At 35.0% G+C, this 20,611-nt stretch overlaps 3 protein-coding genes across 4 annotated transcripts in view; 1 reads left to right on the forward strand and 2 right to left on the reverse strand.

Annotated features, from left to right (window-relative positions):
* Positions 1 to 4,424: 4,424 nt before the first annotated feature.
* LOC135800432 (UDP-glucosyltransferase 2-like) lies at positions 4,425 to 6,161 on the forward strand. The gene is made up of 2 exons (XM_065313671.1): positions 4,425 to 5,579; positions 5,632 to 6,161. The coding sequence occupies exons 1-2, from the start codon at positions 4,511 to 4,513 to the stop codon at positions 6,123 to 6,125; spliced, it is 1,563 nt and encodes a 520-aa protein (XP_065169743.1). The 5' UTR covers positions 4,425 to 4,510; the 3' UTR covers positions 6,126 to 6,161.
* Positions 6,162 to 6,543: 382 nt separating this feature from the next.
* On the reverse strand, positions 6,544 to 17,651 carry LOC135800433 (tetraspanin-18-like). The gene is made up of 6 exons (XM_065313672.1): positions 17,471 to 17,651; positions 14,466 to 14,549; positions 12,572 to 12,670; positions 7,724 to 7,852; positions 7,312 to 7,668; positions 6,544 to 7,246 (listed from the first exon to the last, which is right to left on the reverse strand). Exons 2-6 carry the CDS (start codon positions 14,529 to 14,531, stop codon positions 7,100 to 7,102), a joined length of 798 nt encoding a protein of 265 aa, XP_065169744.1. The 5' UTR covers positions 14,532 to 14,549; positions 17,471 to 17,651; the 3' UTR covers positions 6,544 to 7,099.
* A 794-nt stretch (positions 17,652 to 18,445) lies between these two features.
* N (neurogenic locus Notch protein) overlaps positions 18,446 to 20,611 on the reverse strand; it is a 38,486-nt gene continuing 36,320 nt past the window's right edge. For both annotated transcript variants that reach the window (XM_065313504.1, XM_065313503.1), the window contains one exon: positions 18,446 to 20,602. In XM_065313504.1, the coding sequence (XP_065169576.1) occupies positions 19,367 to 20,602 (1,236 nt within the window). In that variant the 3' untranslated portion in view covers positions 18,446 to 19,366. The remainder of the gene's footprint in view (positions 20,603 to 20,611) is intronic.

The following is a 20,611-nucleotide window of genomic DNA, read 5'->3' on the forward strand; positions in this document are numbered from 1 at the left end:
TAAATACAGGGAGATGCGGCATTAAATTCTGCATTTGGGAAAATTATTTCAATCTAATTTTGACACCGCGTTCGCGTGTTATAGCATTAAAACAATAATTCCTAGCGCAACGAGTACAAGTGCGTATGCACACAACTTTCGATATAACTCGCGTTACGGAATTTTCTCGCAATATATTTAAATACAGGGAGATGCGGAATTAAATTCTGCAAGATCTGATCGCAGCGTCTTAATCTACGGACTAATCTCTATCAGATAGGATAGTTAAAAGGGAAATCTGAGAGATGAAATTTTAAGCCTTAAGAAAAAATTGCCAAGGTGGGGTGCTTGATACTTTTTTTCGACGATTTTCAAAAATTCATATCTCTTAAACTAAAAGAGATATCTACCAACGAATTGTTGATTATGAAAGATTGGAAAATTGTCTATCAGATAAAAATATAAAACAATTACATTTCCTACAGTAAAAGGTCGAAAAAAGCGACTTAAAGTGCTAAAAAGTGACAATTTGCAATTTTTGCCCATTTTATTCAATCGCGAATATCTCGTAAACTAAAAGAGATAATTAAGATCTGATCGCAGCGTCTTAATCTACGGACTAATCTCTATCAGATAGGATAGTTAAAACGGAAATCTGAGAGATGAAATTTTCATTCTTAAGAAAAAATTGCCAAGGGGGGGTGCTTGATACTTTTTTTCGACGATTTTTGATAATTAATATCTCCTCAACTAAAAGTGATAGCGACCAACGAATTGTTGATTATGAAAGATTGGAAGATTGTCTATCAGATAAAAATATAAAACAATTACATTTCCTACAGTAAAAGGTCGAAAAAAGCGACTAAAAGTGCTAAAAAGTGACATTTTGCAATTTTTGACGATTTTATTCAAACGCGAATATCTCGTAAACTAAAAGAGATAATTAAGATCTGATCGCAGCGTCTTAATCTACGGACTAATCTCTATCAGATAGGATAGTTAAAACGGAAATCTGAGAGATGAAATTTTCATTCTTAAGAAAAAATTGCCAAGGGGGGGTGCTTGATACTTTTTTTCGACGATTTTTGATAATTAATATCTCCTCAACTAAAAGTGATAGCGACCAACGAATTGTTGATTATGAAAGATTGGAAGATTGTCTATCAGATAAAAATATAAAACAATTACATTTCCTACAGTAAAAGGTCTAAAAACGCGACTAAAAGTGCTAAAAAGTGACATTTTGCAATTTTTGACGATTTTATTCAAACGCGAATATCTCGTAAACTAAAAGAGATAATTAAGATCTGATCGCAGCGTCTTAATCTACGGACTAATCTCTATCAGATCGGATAGTTAAAACGGAAATCTGAGAGATGAAATTTTCATTCTTAAGAAAAAATTGCCAAGGGGGGGTGCTTGATACTTTTTTTCGACGATTTTCAAAAATTCATATCTCTTAAACTAAAAGAGATATCTACCAACGAATTGTTGATTATGAAAGATTGGAAAATTGTCTATCAGATAAAAATATAAAATAATTATATTTCCTACAGTAAAAGGTCGAAAAACGCGACTAAAAGTGCTAAAAAGTGACATTTTGCAATTTTTGACGATTTTATTCAAGCGCGAATATCTCGTAAACTAAAAGAGATAATTAAGATCTGATCGCAGCGTCTTAATCTACGGACTAATCTCTATCAGATAGGATAGTTAAAACGGAAATCTGAGAGATGAAATTTTCATTCTTAAGAAAAAATTGCCAAGGGGGGGTGCTTGATACTTTTTTTCGACGATTTTCAAAAATTCATATCTCTTGAACTAAAAGCGATAGCAACCAACGAATTGCTGATTATGATAGATTGGAAGATTCTCTATCAGATAAGCTGCGTTTCACATGTTTGTTTTCAAACACCCACGGCCTAGTTTGTAAGACGTTACTCCCAATAATAAAACAAATTAAATTATTTAATGCTCACGCTTTAGTAGAGGGCGGTGGACCGTGACAAAAAAAAACGCGTAAATGCAAAGTAATGGTCGACGCAGAAAATAAAACGAAATATATAATTGACATTGAATATAAACTTACCAATGCAGAACTCATCAGACTCCAAGGCACGGCAAATACCGTGAATAAAAAAAGAAAACATAAGTAATATTGTATTCACACAGCGGAGAAAAACAAACAATCTGTGCTGTTTAGTTAAAAGTTACTTACAGCAGCACGATGGGTCATTCAAATGATGAATAAATCAACATGGCAGCGATACACTTACGCGCAAATAATAAATAACTGTACTAAAGTTACTCGTAAAATTAAATAATCCATTGATGATCGAATATAATACGAATTGGAAAGTAGAAGTACGGATAAACAAAACGAGTCGCACAAAACACGTGTGAATCAACCAGAGACCGACACGAAACTGGCCGCAAACCGCATAAGCAACGACGAGGCAGTTCATGATAAGAAAGCAAGAGGTGCGCAAGGCCGGCGCGTCGATGCCGAACTAAGTTGCAGCAACGTGCGGCGTGAGGTGCTGACAACGACGACACACGGCAATGCGATAAGAAAGTGTATATTGTGTTCAAACAAACACAATTTTTGTGTCGAAGGTTCACGCTTGCTGATAAATATAGAAAGAAACAATACAAGTTTATTTTACAATTTTTAGTCCATGCTATTGCCATCTACAAATGATACAGTAGTTCCGAAATTTAGATTAGTACAGGTAATAAAAAATTAAAATTCGATATGAGTAATTCTGATTTCTTCTAAGGACAGATTGCCCGATTTTACATTAAATATTTAAGGGATATTTAATTTGAACATGCATCGTTTCTCGTTTACCAGGTAACACATTATCCATCTGCTGATAATAAAAATGTATTAGAATGAAAATAAAATTGTTAGTTATATTCATGAAAGAATTGAGGAATATTTGCTTAAATTTACGATGCTGATATAATAAACAACAACGGTGTGTTTTGATTCCACGAAATAAAGATTCGATACCTGCAGGTAAACAAACTTATCTCTTGCGCGAAATCGCGTGATCCACACGGACACGGTGTGCACTCACTACCACCAACAAGCAATATTTAATGCAAAACCGTACATCGTAGCGCCATCTAACCTTTGAAAATATTAATCAACTACAAAGAACGTTTATTTTTCCAAACTTATTGTGACACCGCGTTTGCGTGTTATAACAAAAAAAAAACTACAATTCCTAGCGCAACGAGTACTAGTGCGTATACACACAACTATCAATATAACTCGCGTTACGGAATTTTCTTGAAATAAATTTCTATACAGGGAGATGCAGAATTAAATTCCGCATCTGGGAAAATTATTCCGAAGGAGAATTTAAGCGTAAATATCAAACATCAAGCACATATATTGTTTTAATTTAATTTAAAATTAAAAATTACTTGTTAAATGTATCAGAAAATCGGTAGAAAGAAGCATTTGCCAGGTGGCCAATGTATTAAATTTAAAGTAATTCAAACCGGAATACGACAATTACAATAACGCGAAACTGAAGTATGCCCATGAAATGAAGAATTAAAATATAATCTCACCCATGTGCCTATGTCACCCTATGTATTGTACCTCATGGATCGTCACTGGCCCTCACTGGTGTTTCTCCAATTCCTATAATAAAATAATAAAAGTTAAAACATGTCATATAAATGCAAAATAAAAGAATGTTAAATTCAGGCATCACAACACGATATATGTTGTCGAAATGTGTGTGCACGATGCATTTCACCCGGCGAACGCGATAAGCAACCAGTATTTCTAAAAGAAAGACCGATAAGATGCACCGGTCCATATACATTTACAATGTTTTTAAAGCGGAATGTTTATATTGAATACTGACAAACGCTTAGAACGTAAAACTAAATCAATTACATTTATTATAAGAACTTTAAATTAATGTCAACGTCATTTATGCAAGTGCATAAGAAATTAAATAGCAAATCTTACCGATTGGAAGATGGTAGACGGCACTTCACCACACAAGTAAACAGAGAAACGTAGAACTGCGTACGCACCACCGGAACACACTCAACTAACGCCGCGAACAGACTGATCGTGCTGAGCGCGCTGTGCACAAGGCCACTACAATATATGCGCGCGCATGCGGCGCACACGCCACCAACGACAAAAAGAAATATTATGTTATGTTTAAATTTAATTCGGAGGACCTTAAAACACTACACAGGAATAAAATACCACATATAATATGCGCACTGAAGGTTTAAGACTTAACGACACAATTTACATACATATTACTATTATAAACGTAAAATAAAATGAGCAATATTTCCAAAGTTAAAAACAATTAAAGTAATTTGATATTGACTCTGCGTTACTAAACACATTTTGTTAAACCTTCAACAAAAAATTAAAATGTTAACAACAATTTCGCGGCAAACACTTAAATCTGACCTAATATTTAAGGGCAAACCCTGCTAGAACCATATATAAACCATAGACATCAACACATTTAATTCAGTCAACATGTTTTCACACAAAGTAAACATTTCCCTTTGTTTTCTAACAATTTTCACATGTTTCGCAACAATTGCAAACATGGCGGATGCCTCGCGCATTTTAGCCATCACCCCCATGCCGTATTTCAGTCATCAATATTTTTACCGCCCCGTGTGGCGAGAACTAGCAAATCGCGGTCATGAAATTGTTCTCATCACTGCTGCACCAATGCCAGGAAATCTCACAAACATCAAACAAATCGACATTAGTTTCATTACTAAAATGCTACCACGTCCAGGATACACAACTGATTATATTGATCAAATCGAAGGGTATTACGAGCTAATGCTTGCAATGGCGGAAGCGCAATTATCAAGTCCTAAAGTGCAACAATTAATTCACAACCCAAAGGAACACTTTGATTTAGTAATTGTTGAATTTACGTGTCCGGTTATGTTCTCGTTCAAGAAACGCTTCAATACTCCGCTGATCCTCGTGAGTCCAATGGACATGTTGAATTATTACTACGAACGAACCGGAAGTCCATCCCACGAGTTACTGTATTCATTCTTCAGGGAAATTCAGACAGAACCAGGATTCCTGCACAGATTGAAGTCGTTTGTAACCTGGGCGTATGAATACTGGCATATTCCTTCATACTTTCCAAGAATCGACGCTGTTTCAAAGAAATTCTTCGGATCGGATGCACTGGCAATAGAAGATGCTTTGCAACAGTTTGACTTGACGTTCACAAACGTCAATATGGCGTTACAGGAAGTGCGACCATTTTCTCCAGCTGTTATTCCCATGGGCGGTGGGATGTTCTTGGAAGAAGCTAAAACACAAAGAATGCCACGGGAATTACAACAGTTTCTGGACCAATCTCACGAGGGAGTCATCTATATTAGTTTTGGAACTTACATTCAAACAAAAAGCATGTCTGCAAACACCGTCTGGAAATTGACAGAGATATTCTCATCATTACCATACAAATTCCTATGGAAATCAGAACCATTGTCAGCGGATATGTTGAAATCTATAAACAAAACAGGAAATGTTTATATTACAAAATGGCTGCCACAACCTAAAGTATTAGGTAAGTAAAAATTTCATGTCTCTTGCGTTTTTTACTAAGTTTTCTTTTGTAGAACACAAAAATGTAAAATTATTCATCACCCAAGGAGGAATTCAATCTTTAGAGGAAGCGATAGTTTTAAAGAAACCAACAATAGTGCTCCCGTTTGTTGCTGATCAACACCCAAACGCAAACCGCATTGAACAATTACATTTAGGCGCGCGTTTGGATATTAATACAGTAACACCAAGGAAATTAAAACAAACAATCAATAAAGTCCTTGCAGACAAAGAAATATTAAAGAATCTTGATAAATACTCACGGATTTTGCAAGATCAACCACTCAAACCCAAAGACAGAGCTGTCTGGTGGATAGAGTACGTAATACGTAACAATGGCGCTCTTCATCTTCGTGCAAGGACCTTACCATGGTGGCAGTATTTATACATTGATGTTATTTCATTTCTAGCTCTTATAATCCTTGCCGCCGTTTTGATTTGTGTGAAACTCATACCAATCAAGGACATTTTCGATCATCTACAAAACACAAAGTTAAAAAGCAATTAAGACGCCTATTATCACACATTCAATAAATATTTTAAGCAGGACATAAAAATAAATACAACATTTGTAAAATATTATAAAAAGTTAATAAAATGTGACCTATTCAAGGTAACAAAGCAATGTTTAGTATAAAGCAGAATAGTTTTGGGTTATTACCTCAGTCAACGTCAGTATTCCTTCCCAACATGGCGGATGGTTCAAAATCCTAGCAATTCCTCCAATTTTTCAGTCATTATCATGAGGGCGGTACTTGTACATCAACATAATCATGTTTCTAGTTGTTATTTTCCTTGTTATCATCGTCATTTGCATTTCAGATCATTTTTAAAGTAAAAATCAACTGGTAAAACAAGTAAAAATGATTTCAAAGATGAATTATGACTAAAAACGCATTTTTCACTTAAAATTACTTGTAAATGTGTTAATTTGCAATAAACATTGTTTATTTTTGAAAAAAATGTCATAAATATTACTAATTACATTAAATCTTAATCGTAAATACGAGTGGCGTGCAACGCGAGCACGCGATATGAAAAAAACAACATCTACGCATCAAATTTTGGTCAAATCTCATTTACACTATTACAACTATTATACAAAAACGTCATTGGCACATCGGCTCAAATAGAAACTTTTGCATCAATTCCACAGACACATATTCACTATGTGATTCATCCAATCATTCAATCAATCAATCAATCAATCAAACAAAAACACTCATACTCATCATCATTCCCATACATGCTGCTAATTGTAATAATATAATAAATTCCAGTGTGAAAAACAATTGAAACATGCAGTATTTGTTAGAATTCTTAAACGACTAGATATTTTCTTGTTCGTCGTGCCTCGTGCGCACTGTTTGGGCTAATAAATTCGCGTTTACGTCCATAAAAAAGAGTATTATAATGGTCACCTACTGTGTTTGGTTTCGTACGGACTGTCCCTCAACAGATACTTAAATTCTAAGGAAATTCCTAACACTTGAGATAACTTTTGATCGTCTGGCAGAGGCAAAACGCGAGGAACATGCAGATTAATTCCATTACAGCCAGGCCAATACCAACGATGATGATGATGTTCATATGGGTCATTATCAAACCCATAACGGCCATAAAACAACCCTTAAAATAAAATAAAAATTAAATAATTAAATGTTATTGATATTTTGGAATAAAAATAAACTTACATTCTTATAATATGAATTAGCTTCACTTGGTGATGACATGCACGTCGGAGACAGAGGTTTCAACGTGAGGTAATCTTCCAGGACACAGCAGGACTCCGGAATAACTTTGTTAGTTTCGCGTATCCATGCGGTATTCGCAAAGTCCTGATAGTCGTCAACTCCGCAACATTGCAGGCCGGCTTGCAGTTGATTCCACATGACAGTCACGGCATCAGTCTTATTACCCGATGCATAGTAATTCGACAAAGTGGCTTTCAGAAATCCGCGAGTTTCATCAACAGCGACGTTTTTATAAACTACGGCAAGCGAAACAGCCGCAATTTCCAGCACCAGGATACACAACAGACAAATTCCATACTAGAATAAATATGTTTATAAACATATGCAAAATATTTGTCAATATTTAACTTACGCAGGTGAGTAAACATGGAGATTCTCGCAGTGCACCGCAGTAGCCGAGAAAACTGATGAGGAACATAAAGCCGCCGACGGCTATGAGTAAATATGATGTTTGTTCAATGACTGCAGGTTGTGTGAAGTCCTAAAGACAAAAATATTGAAATGAATTTAATTTAATTCATGTTAAAGTAATAAATAAATTAGTACAAATGAAAGAATGCGTGTTGAAATGTTTAAATCGCAAGTTCAAGACGTTGAACTGCGTGGGTTTGGTAAAATTGCGCTCACAAATTGTTCAATTGCTATAAACGAAGCACAAGTGTTTTTCATCAATGATAAACACGTTGATAAACAAGTAAGATAAAAGAAATAAGGCATAATATTCCCATAAATTAAAGAATCCTGAGAATTTCCTCCGATTGAAAACTAACACTTTGTAAAAAAAACAAACAATTATCCGTTATTACCGACGAGTACATTTCCATCACTTGAGAATTTACAGCAATTCACATCTTTCATCTTCTTCAAAACGTGCTAACGTGCCAAGTACGCGGTGTTAACAATTCGCTTCATACTCAGCGTAGAGAGGAGAACTTACTCGTACTTTAACTGCAGTTTATGTTTTTATTTTTCACGTTTTCTCATTTCTCATTTCTTATTTTGTATTTCGTATTTTCACATTGCACGCACGCGTAATTTTAAAAATAATAAACCTAACTACCACTTAACTAATTTGAATTTACAGAAGAAAAAAAAACTGTAAAAACAATTCGATTGTTAATTCTGTTGATGTTAAAATGTCAAAGCGACAAGATTACACCGTTATGTGTGCTATATCTCGGCGATCGGTGTGACTGTATGACATAACCGGTGAGAAACCTCACGAACAACAAACAATACAAAAGATAACACGTGATACAAACTAGGAATTAATGAGGAAACAAAAAGCAAGAAAATATATATTCAGTGTTGAAGCGAAATCAATTTGTGATTGCATATGATTTGAGCTTGTAATCGATTGGACGCTAAAAGTTCAACGCATCATGGGGGCCCTTTTTATACCGAGTGTTTCCATAAGTAAAATAAATCAAGAGTTGGTATTGTATAGGGGTATATTTGAGTATTATTGATGTTAGTATAGAATTCATGAGTATTTTTCTTTATTTCGTTATGAATTCAAGGTGTTTAGGGCCCTGTAAATGCATTCAGGGTTGGTGAACTCTGCGCGGCGCACAAGGGAGCTATCGCTTACTGGCTGTGAGTGCACGTGCAGCAAATACAAGCAAGTACACATTACATATTCATTAATTCACACAAACAAATGCAACACGTACTATTCCTGCATTTATTCTTTTAAAAAGAAAAATATTTAATAAATACGACTGTAAGATATGGTAATGACAAGATAAAATATGTAAGATAAAATTAATTTGTTTGTTAATGCGGTGTTAAAACTTTTTAAGTGTAATAATAGTGATCAAAGAATATGAAAGTTTTTAATTGCCTGTGTCTCGTAAACTAAAAGATAGAGAGAAGAATGGATTGCAAATTCTTAATTTACGGAAAATTCTCTATGAGATAGATAAGCTAGTTAAATTGGAAATCTAAGAGATGAAACATTTTATTATAAAAAGTGATAAATGAGACTCAGTTATACATTCATCTACGTACGGTGCCCTGAACACGAGTCACTTCTACCGCTGCCCTTGTACGGTGTCCTGAATCAAGTCACTTCTACCGCTAGCCTCGTACGGTATCCCGAACACGAGTCACTTCTACCGCTACCCTCGTACGATGCTCTGAATCAAGTCACTTCTACCGCTACCCTCATACGGTGCCCAGAACCAAGTCACTTCTACCGCTAGTCTCGTACGGTGCTCTGAACACGAGTCGCTTCTACCGCTACCATCATACGGTGCCTTGACTGACTGGGAATCAATTTAACCACCACCCTACTGCGGTAAAATTGCCAAAAAGTGCAATTTTTAGTTTTTTTGCCCCATTCTTTAATTACGTAAAAACTTAAGATACGTACAACATTTAATTTTATGGTATTCGTCGTTAAAATGTTGCAGGTGTTGAGTACAATCAAAACCGACATGAAAAAGTCATAAATCACGTAAGAATGAGGCAGTAAACAAGTTAAAACAATGATGTTAACTACGACAATTCATTCCGAGTAATTAATTATTTTTATCAATTAAAAAAAGGAAGCCTAATAATCGGAGAAAATGCACGAACAGGAATTTTGAACCAAAATAAAAGGTTAATAATAACTATCTTGACATTAAAGCTAGTTATTATAACAGAAAATGTTAACTATGAAATTAACATTCACACTGCACTCGAAAAGCGTTAAAAAAGATCAGAGTTCATCATATTTTTATGATGATTAGTCTAAATACTAATATTGAAACTAATATTATTGAAAAATAGAAAGCTACAGTTTTGTTTTTATTTTGCAAGTAATTCGTTGCACACGCACAATTTATGTAATAACTTGCATTTGTAACAAAACAATAAATTAGAGCTGTAGATATAGATATTCGCAAAGAATAAATAATAAAGTACTTATTACCTGGCTATTATTTCAAATTAAATAACAAAGTAATACATTTTTAATGAAATTCCTAGACCATAACGGAAACTCACTTGAATACAACACGGTTTTAGGAAAATTTAAATTTCAACCTACTTAAAACACTGGAATAACTGGAATATTAACGATGTTTTACTTGACTTTTCCGTTAGACCTAGATTTATCGAACAAAAACATTCGACAATGTTTTGAAAATTTTAAAATGCCGCTGCCGCACGCATGAAAATGTTTTTGTTTGCCTTTCGAACTCAACTTTCTTCTTCTAATGCAAATACAAATACAAGTATATTGCACGAGTCATGTTTGAATATTCATTTCACACTTGCCATTTGCATTTTGCATTTCACCGCAATTCAGAAAGTGAGAGACCCTAATAAAAACATTACTAGAAGTTTAATATATTTTTAGATAATTTAAAAAAATAGAAGAAGAAAAAAACAGTAAACGATTGAACCGAGGAGTAATATCAGGAATTATGAGTTAATTTATTATTTAAAACGAGTAAACTGGAACAAAACCCCGAAAGCGAGTAATTTCGAAGTTGAGTTCTAAACTGGGTTACAAACTCATTAAACTGTATGAAAAATTTATTAAATTATCAATTTCCTAGAGACCCTTTGTGATTAAAGTCACCTTGAAACTTACATTTCGTTCTAGTTACTACGCATCAGTTCTACGCCTACCCCCACCACTTTTTGCGGGTTCTCGAGTCTCAATAGCCCAGTAAACCCTTTCTCCAGTCTCTAAAACTCTCCGATTACATTTTGGTCGTATTCAGGTAAAAATAAAAAAGGTTTAATATAAAAATCGACTGAAACCGATTCCTAACTACCTCTTGTACTATTCAAAATCTGCAATTATCCGTAATTGTATCTAATATGTGTAGCAAGAAAAGTTCAAGGCTAAAAGTCTAGCTTTTGGTGTGTACTTTTGTGCTTTCATGCACATCTTAAAAGTTTTTTGTTACTCTCTCAGACACAGGCCGGCGGGAGGAATTCAGTAAGTACCTACAACCTACAATGACTGCGCCTTTGCCTCATTACAGCCTTCGCGTCCTTCATTGTTCCAAGTGCCCACATCTACACACACATCGTGTATCTCACTATCATTTTCATGTGTAATTTATTTTTTTCTCCACGCTACACGACCCAAGCACGGTTTATCTTTGATCTCGAACGTCGGATGCAAAGTTTAAGAGCATAGAAACCGCAAGAAGACCTCAGCAAAGTTGAGAATAGTTTAAAGATGTTGAGAAGCTCTTGCTAGGAATTGCAAATCAGTGTTTTACTGATAACTACAAAGTTTACAAAGCAAAATAAAGTAAAATAAAATAAAATTCCGAAGGAATGCTTCAATTGTTTAGTACTAGTCGCATTAATCTTCGCTGGATGGTTTTTTCTGCATCGCAATTATCCGATTCGTAGGCTATTAAAATGCAATCAACGAACTAAACTCATCGCTCAATTTATTTTATTACGCTACGCCGGCTCCCGAACGGCCCAGAGAGCAAACCGACACCACCGCAGAGAGGATGACATTCGCAATTGGCTATAAATAAATAATGATAAAGTTGGTGCGCACCGAGCAGCAGCGTGTCAGCTTAAAGGGGAACACAGAAACTAAATGGAACAACAAAATGCCACACAAGCCACAACTCGATGAATTAATATCAAAACTAAACAAAAAAATAAATAAATAAAATCCTATTCTACTTATATTAAAACAATTAAGTTTAAATAATCATGTGAATTAGGTTAATATTCAGACAAAAATATGAATTTAAAGCGTTAATAAATGGCAAAACACTTTTTGCTGGTGTGAAAGGTTCACGATGGTGCAGGTTCAATGCACTTGGCGATCGTTTGCGTGCCCATGCGATGCACTTTGCACCACAACATCGCAACCCACGATAAAACTTATTTTCCCGACGCTGCGAGGCACATTACCACGTTTTCTTTGATTACCTTCACTGTTTTCAGTCTTGGCTTATTTACAAACACATTACAACATGTTATTACGGTTAACCTAGGTATAAAAGTACAAGAAATTAAAATTTGTGTAAATAATCGCGTTTAAATAGAGAATTACGCTGGGATTCATCCGCAGACTGTTAGTTCTCATCATTATAAACAAACTGTAGAAATGACGGTAATGCCACTTCAAAAACGCTGATGAGAGATGAGATAAAGACAAGTAGACTAAAATCCAATGTTCACGTGATACATTTGTCATATTTTATAAATTTAATTTTTTTTAACTTACCGATACGTATTCCTTTGGCACGATGCGCAGTAGACTTATAAAAGACTCCTTTTCGACAGCGAGCCATGTGCCGACTGCAAGAACGGCGGAACCAACCCACTGAAATAATTATAAACATTTATGAGGCATTTTCTTGCGATTTGAATTGTCGTAGCGTCACGCTTGAAATCAAAGCGGACTTTCTCTCCCGTGCCAACTCGCTTCGACAAGTGACTCTATCGTTGTAAATTGTGCTCGTAAAAGCAGTTGCACACAAACACAATGGTACAAAAACTTTTACATTCGATAGAATCTTCACTTGACTTTATGTAGTTTATTTTGTTTATGTGTTCCTTATAACGGAAATCTGAGAGATGAAATTTTCATTCTTAAGAAAAAATTGCCAAGGGGGGGTGCTTGATACTTTTTTTCGACGATTTTTGATAATTCATATCTCTTCACCTAAAGGTGATAGCAACCAACAAATTGCTGATTCTGATAGATTAGAAAATTCTCTATCAGATAAAAATATAAAATAATTATATTTCCTACAGTAAAAGGTCGAAAAACGCGGCCAAAAGTGCTAAAAAGTGACATTTTGCAATTTTTGCCCATTTTATTCAATCGCAAATATCTCGTAAACTAAAAGAGATAAATAGGATATGATCGCAGCGTCTTAATCTACGTAAAATTCTCTATAAAATAAGCTAGTTACATTGAAAATCTAAGCGGTAAAACTTTAATTCATAAGTAAAAATGGGCAAATGAGAGTCGGTGCTACCGCTACCCTCGTACGGTGCCCTGAATACGAGTCACTTCTACCGCTAGCCTCATACGGTATCCTGCATACGAGTCACTTCTAATTAATCATTTTTTTTGACAATTTTCAATAGCGAATATCTTCTAAACTAAAAGAGATATCAACCAGCGGTTTGTTGATTATGAAAGATTAGGAAATTCTCTCTCTATTAGACAAAAATTAAAATAATTTAATTTCACAGAGTAAAAGGTCAAAAATGCCGCTGATTATATAACCATTATTATTAAAATGATCTAATTACCTATATTATTAAGCTAAATATGGTTAATGTTGTCGTACAACTACTAATGACCACCCACATACCACCAAATGTATGCTTACATACACCAGCGACACGACACGAAACGACATTTCAATTAAATGTGGATTTATTACTTTTCTTCCACATGTTACGAGTACGTTCAGTGTTCTACATGATGTTGAAAAGCATTTACGATTTTTTTACTCAAACAACAATTTCTGAGTTTCCACCCTCCAAAACTCTCATTAATCACAGTCATATCATATCAATTACATTACCATTACCAAAAACAGTCATATCCGGAAAGTTCTAGATGTAGATGAACTAAATCGATAATAACTTCATTAAAACTGCAAGTTAGCAACAAGTTTGCATCACGCTTAACTCTCAACAAGTGGATTTCATTGAATTCTACAAGAAACAGTTAACTTAAGGTCGTCATGGTTGACTTAGCAATAAATAATCTATAAATTATTAAACTTTAAAGATTAAAACCACCGCGAAACAAATACAAACAATTAAAATCAATAGTTATTATTAATTCTTTCAAAAAAAAAAACATAAAACATTTAAAAATTTATTTTTTTAATCAACTTCATAAACTTTATTTACTTTTTCTATTTTTACCTAAATTTATTTTTTCTAGACATCGTGTTGCTATAACGTATAATAGCTGGTGTTAGTCACAGCCAGTCACAACACAATTCGTCGCTCTTTGTGTCCATGTCGATGGTGGTACATTAGCGCGGGCGATCGCGGGATATCGATAACACTAAACTTTTTTACCCCGTCACCACAGGGAGACAAAAACACAAACATAAACACAACATGCAAACAGTTTAAAAATTACTTACGAAGAACGCGAAATTCAGCAGGCACAAGATGTACTTGGCCATGCACGACCCACAGTCGAACACCATCTTGATTTATCAGTCACACTGAAAGAAATAAATTACATTTCATTAAAAAAAAATTAATAAAAGCTTCAAAATTAAAAAATACCGGTATTAATATCGGTATACCGGTTATTTTTAGACAAAACCGACATTTATAAATATTATACTTACAAAAATGTAAATATTACTTATTAATTAAATTTATAAATACCGGTTATACCGGTTTATCGGTATTTTAGTTTTCAAATACCGGTAAACTGGATTTTTGCTTCACAAACCAATATTTTACAAAATAATACTTACAAAATTTAAAATATTCCAAATAAATTAATTTACAAATACCGGTATTTCAATATTTTGAATAAAAAATACCGAAATACCGGTTTTCACCGAAAAATTCCTATCTTTAATCAATACATTCCAATTTCTAATCGATTCCTTAACCTTACAACCCATTGACACCGTTTCCGGTAAGTGTGCGAGTAAATATTCGCAGTTCGTAAAAACCACGAGTTAAATAACGATCTAGCGCAAGAATTAAAAGCTTCCTGAATTAAAAATGTTAATTATGCGCCAAGTGAACATTTACGTTACGTCAATGACGACTGCAATCGAATAAAACAAAGCAAACGTAAACAGAAAAAAAGAACTAGAGCTAAGCTTAAAAGTAAATTGCGCCAATTTAAAGTTTGAAGCATGGCATCGCAAGCAGAATAAAAAGTTGAGCAAACATAAATAAAACGCCTACAAGCACAAATACATAACATAAAAAAATAAACGCTTGGGAAATTCAATGAATGAATAAGCGGCAAAGTGCTCTAGATTAAACGGTGCAAAGTATAATTAGTCCACAAATCAACGCATTTTTATTTCAGAAGAGAAGACTTTCATTTCGTTTTATTTTGCGGGGAATACAATAAATATAATAAAATTGGAAATCAGAAATGTGAGTAATAAGTAACCGCAGCATGTGGTGCACTTTACTCGCGGAATAAATGTAAATAACACCCACCACAAAGCAGAAAAGAAGAAAAGTAAAAGGAAAAGTAACCGCAGCGCAGGCGCAGAGAGAAATAAACAAAAACAAACAATGTATGAAAATATCTAAACATAAATATCTACACTTCTAAAGTTAAATTCAGAATAAACCAAAAAATAGTAAAATAAAACGTTTAAAATTAGTATAATTATGTTGATACGCACTTATACAGCTACAATGTGTAATATTAGTCATTTTAACTTGTTTTATTGTGTTCTACATGCTGCAAAATGTTTTTTACACTTTCTGCTCCCAATGCTTATGTCTGCTTACAAAAAAAGCTTGCAAGAGTCACGCACCAGAGCATTAAACATGAATGAAGTACCAACATATATTTATACTCTTTTTTTAAGAAAAGAAACAAAAAGAAAAGCAAAAAATCAAAACAGCATAATAGTAAATTAAGTATCAAGTGCGCTAAATGACACTTTAGTCATGAGTCTCAACCATTGAAAAAGTAGTGCTTTATTTAATTATCAAGTGGCTAAACAGGAGTTTTTGTCACGAGATTGCTCCACCCCGTGACTAAAGTCCGTGACTAAAGTATTTTACTCACGATTTTGGCTATCCGTATTTAAAATATCACTTTTCATGACTCAAAACCGTGAAAAAGGTGTCGCTTTAAAAGTGGAAGTAAAAAAAGCAATATTTAATTAATTAATTCATCCATATTAATAAATCTAATACATCACATATCCTGATAATACGGATGTCCCTATTAGTGTTTAAAATTTATATTTTATTACTTGCTCATTGTAATCATGTCAAATCATAAAACAGAAAATAATTCTATTTTTATGTTGTCAATAGTGCGGAGGTGTTTTTACGCTCATTACGGATCAATAAATGCATCCCAGTTGAAAATCCCCACACGCAAATGATAAATATTGTCCAGTTAACAATAACAACACAAAAATCCAACATCCAACTGAATTCATTCGCATTTATAATTCAGATTATCATTTATTAAGCAATAACAAGTAAGTAACAAGACTAGCAACGTAGCAGCAGCAAGTGCATTACATCATGCGCTAAATATAAACAAATAAATAATCTGAGCGTTTAACATTGTCTGATTTACAAATGAAAACATTTCGACGCGTTAATTAGTGAAACTATCAACGACAATGTACAACGAGTGACAAATTCACATTTCTTCCTCAATTATTATTTTATTATTTATAATCCCATGACGAAAGCGTATGTTTCGTAGAAAGTGAATAATTAAATAATTAAATAAGTGAATAATTCACTTTTACTTCAATTATTTACTTCATTAAATGCTTTAAACACTTTAAATGCCTTAAATTCATTCTTTTATCAATCATAAAAGTCTGGTAATGTAATAATAATAACAATTACGTTTAATTTAAGATTAAATTAAACTACAAACACAAAATAAATGGTTTCATTTGTTTGCTTCAACAGTAAACTCGCAACGAAACGAAATAAAAGACAAATCTACGAAATGCACCTGCACCTGCACGTTTGGAATCTCGTGATATTACCTGTCGCACCCCGCCTCAAGTGAACGCACGCACGAAACGTACACAAGAGAAAGAAGACGTGAAAGACGTGAAAGACGTGAAGGACGCGGCCAGATAAAAAATGCGGACAACACAGAATCACACACACAAACAATCCGCATTCACAAGTTAATATTTGTGTTTATATCGCAGATTAATACCAAGAATGCAATATAAAATGACATTGACTGTATTTTAATGAAAATTTAAGTATAAATACATCCATCCAGACAAAAAACGCTTAAAAAGACACGAAAATAAAGGGCTAACACGAAGGGTGCGTGTGAACACATCACACGCATGGTTAATCAAAAAAACGTATTTATCACGCTCCACAAGATAAAATTCGTCTTGAATTGCTCCAGAATGTTAAAATAAATAAAATATAATCAACTTACGCTTGTTGATTAATCGCTGGAAGCGTAGGAAGTGAGAATTATTCCTGTAACGCGCGCGTCGACCGTTTGTATGCTGCGATATTATTGTTCACGATAAAATTCTGTGATGCACTGCAATGTAAATACGTAATACGAAGCGACGCGAACCCACCGACGGCTGACGAACGACTAACAAACGCGCGGCGTGTTGCTGGACGCTGCACCACTGCACGCGTATCTTTACCTTTCTCCTTCTTGGGTGTTGAGTATATATGCAACCAAATTTACACGACGATGTTACTTTCACGAAATATAAAAGCAAACTGAGGATTTACGTGACATTGTGTCATAGATAAATATAAATTCAACCCTCCTTGGAGTAGGAGAAGTCATGTTTCACCCAAATTCAAGCAACTAATAAATCGTTTATCATATGAATAAACAAACGAATGAATAAACTAGCGTTACACTTTTTCCGAGGCGATTCTAGGCCAAGACTCAACCTGATACAAGTTTAATTCTTCGACTCGTTAAACTCGCGAGCTGCGACCATGTAATTTTAAACGTGTCTAATCATATCTTCGTCGAATCGGTAAACTAAGCCACGATTAATTTTTTATCAAAAGTTCACGTTCTCGTACATTCCGCGCGGTCAGCGCGTTTATTAAATAAAAAACATAGTTTAATTACGTGTCTCGATGATATATTAATAAAAATGCGTGGATGACACCTTAAACTATGTTATTGTTGATTATTTAATGTTTGTACTTGTTTTTAGTGAGAAATTGAAAGAAAAATGTTTGTTTTTAATATATGCAACTAAATATACATTAAAATTGAGGTTATAATGTGTAAATTTTAACTTTTTTTGCGCTTAAATTAAATTTCAAATGTGTTTGATATAGGCAACCCAATATACACATAACTATAAAGTTGTATTAGAAATTGCAGCAATTTAACACAATTTCCGCGTGAAAACAATGTAAAAACTCAGTGTACTCCAAATAGTTTATTAAAATACATAATAAACATTAAAATAACATTGTCAAAATACATTCTAGTAAAGGAAAAACATTAAATTTTCTATATGTCCTATACTCTTACAGTTATTAGGTTTCTGGCGTGTGTTCATCGTCATAAAAATCTATCTTATAAAAATACAAGTGTAGCAAGGCACAATATATATCGTCAGGCAGCAGTTTACTAAAATATAAACCTCTTCGAATGTGTGTGCAGTAGAATAAATACGTTAATATTGTTCGTTTCCGAGTTCCGGCGCAAACTCCTCCATCTTTGCTTGCAATGGCCGCGTGCAAACGGCCGAGAAGCCTAATAACTTTACATTAAATAACAAGAGAATCGTTTATAAATCGACAATATGTATACATTTCTTATAAAAAATAATGAAAATTCGCTTGTATTGTATAATTACTTTAATATTGTGTGTATGCTGTCTTTGCTTAGTGTTATTACTTACTCTTACTGTTTAAGTCTACAAACCAAAACAGTCGAATCACGATGCCTGGATTCGTTAGGATTCTTTAGGAATACGATAAAATATTATAAAGTACAATAAGCGCACGCTGACGAACAAAAACGTGGCTGTCTTTAAAGATATTTAAAAATATTTACACTTTTTTCGTAATTATTGCGTTAAAAAACTGTTTTTTCTTCAGAAATTGATTTGTACGTATATAATTTCTTGTGAAAATCTGTCAGTGATGAAATTTTGTGCTGGGATGCCGATTTTATCGCTTTAATCTAAACTATTTACACTAAAAGTAAGTATTATTCTTTTCACGCCCCTCTCGTGCATGTTTGGCTGCCTACCTTCACACTCCGCAGGCCCAAAACCCACCAAAAGAAGCTGAGACCATTAAATAAATACGAATCCACGCTCTGTGCTCTGGATCAGCCCTAAATGTAAATCGCCTCCGAGCCTTTATTAGCCTGATGGCCAGCGGAGGTGTACGTCGTCGTCGGACTCGTCACATTCTCCGACCAGTCGGAGGTGATTGAGTGCGGTGAATTGGTCCAGTGTGGCGAATCCGGACTGGGTGTCAGAAAGCTGTCACTCAGATGCTGTGGAGACGCATCCGAATGCTGTGATGGCGGCGTCATGTAATAATTCGGCTGGGTGAACTGCGCCGGGTTCAACGCGGCTGGTGTCCCACCTCCCACCACACCACCAAGCCCACCATAAGTCATATTATCCACGGATGCTTGACTAAAGTCAAAACCCATCTGCAGCGCTTGATTCTGCGGGATACCGCCATGTTTCTGTTGGGTAGCCGCACGCATCGCTGCAATATGAGTGGGACTTGTTGGTAGGCAAGGGCGTGTCTTTGCTGGTGACGGTGACCCGTTATACGCCTGCGGGGACATCGACATGTTCGATTGCACCGAATGCGGCGGTGATTGGTTGCTGTAGGGTGGACTGAGTGTGTTGGGTTGCATATGTCTACCCCCACCACTCGTCTGCATGAGTTGATCTTGGAAGTTCAACGAGAACTGATAGTTATCCATGGGTAGTAAGTTATGCAACTGGTGTTGATTAGGAGCGAGGTTACCGTTCTTGATAACATCCTCGTAACTCGGCGGTTGCTTGGAATTCAATCTTCCATCCATTGTCGTCATGGACATGTTGGAGTAATGAGTTGCCGTGTCGTACGGACTTGGGAGATTCGCCATCGGTGATTCCACCGGGCTCAACGTAGCTGTTAATGAATCCAAACCTTGTATCTCAGTTTGTTGGATACAGGGCTTTTTATTGTTGGATTTCTTCACGCTGGGTTTGCGTCTGACACTTCCGGTGTGCGCGCCCTCTACCTGCGGACTCGTGGGTCCATTGTTGTTTTTACTCGGACGCTTCGACTTTTGTCTCTTCGGGTGAATCACGGTGGGATGTTGAATGAGTTGACCTGTTTGGGAACTCATGATTGAATTATTTGGAATGACATTAACCATTTGTGGACTGCGTGGATGGTGTTCATCCAACAGTCGGACAATGTCATGATGCAGACGCTCACTGGCGACATCTCGTGGTAGACGATCCATGTGATCTGTAATCTCTCTATTTGCATAGGCTTCCAGTAAGGCTTTGCACGCTTGGTAAGAACCTTCACGCGCAGCCAAAAACAATGGCGTCTCATCCTATAACCC

The sequence above is a fragment of the Atheta coriaria genome, unplaced genomic scaffold (genome assembly GCF_025399875.1).
Source record: "Atheta coriaria isolate IRGN ID8LTWV9N9 unplaced genomic scaffold, Caltech_Dcor_3.1 hic_scaffold_10_pilon, whole genome shotgun sequence".
Classification (NCBI taxonomy): Eukaryota; Metazoa; Arthropoda; class Insecta; order Coleoptera; family Staphylinidae; genus Dalotia; species Dalotia coriaria.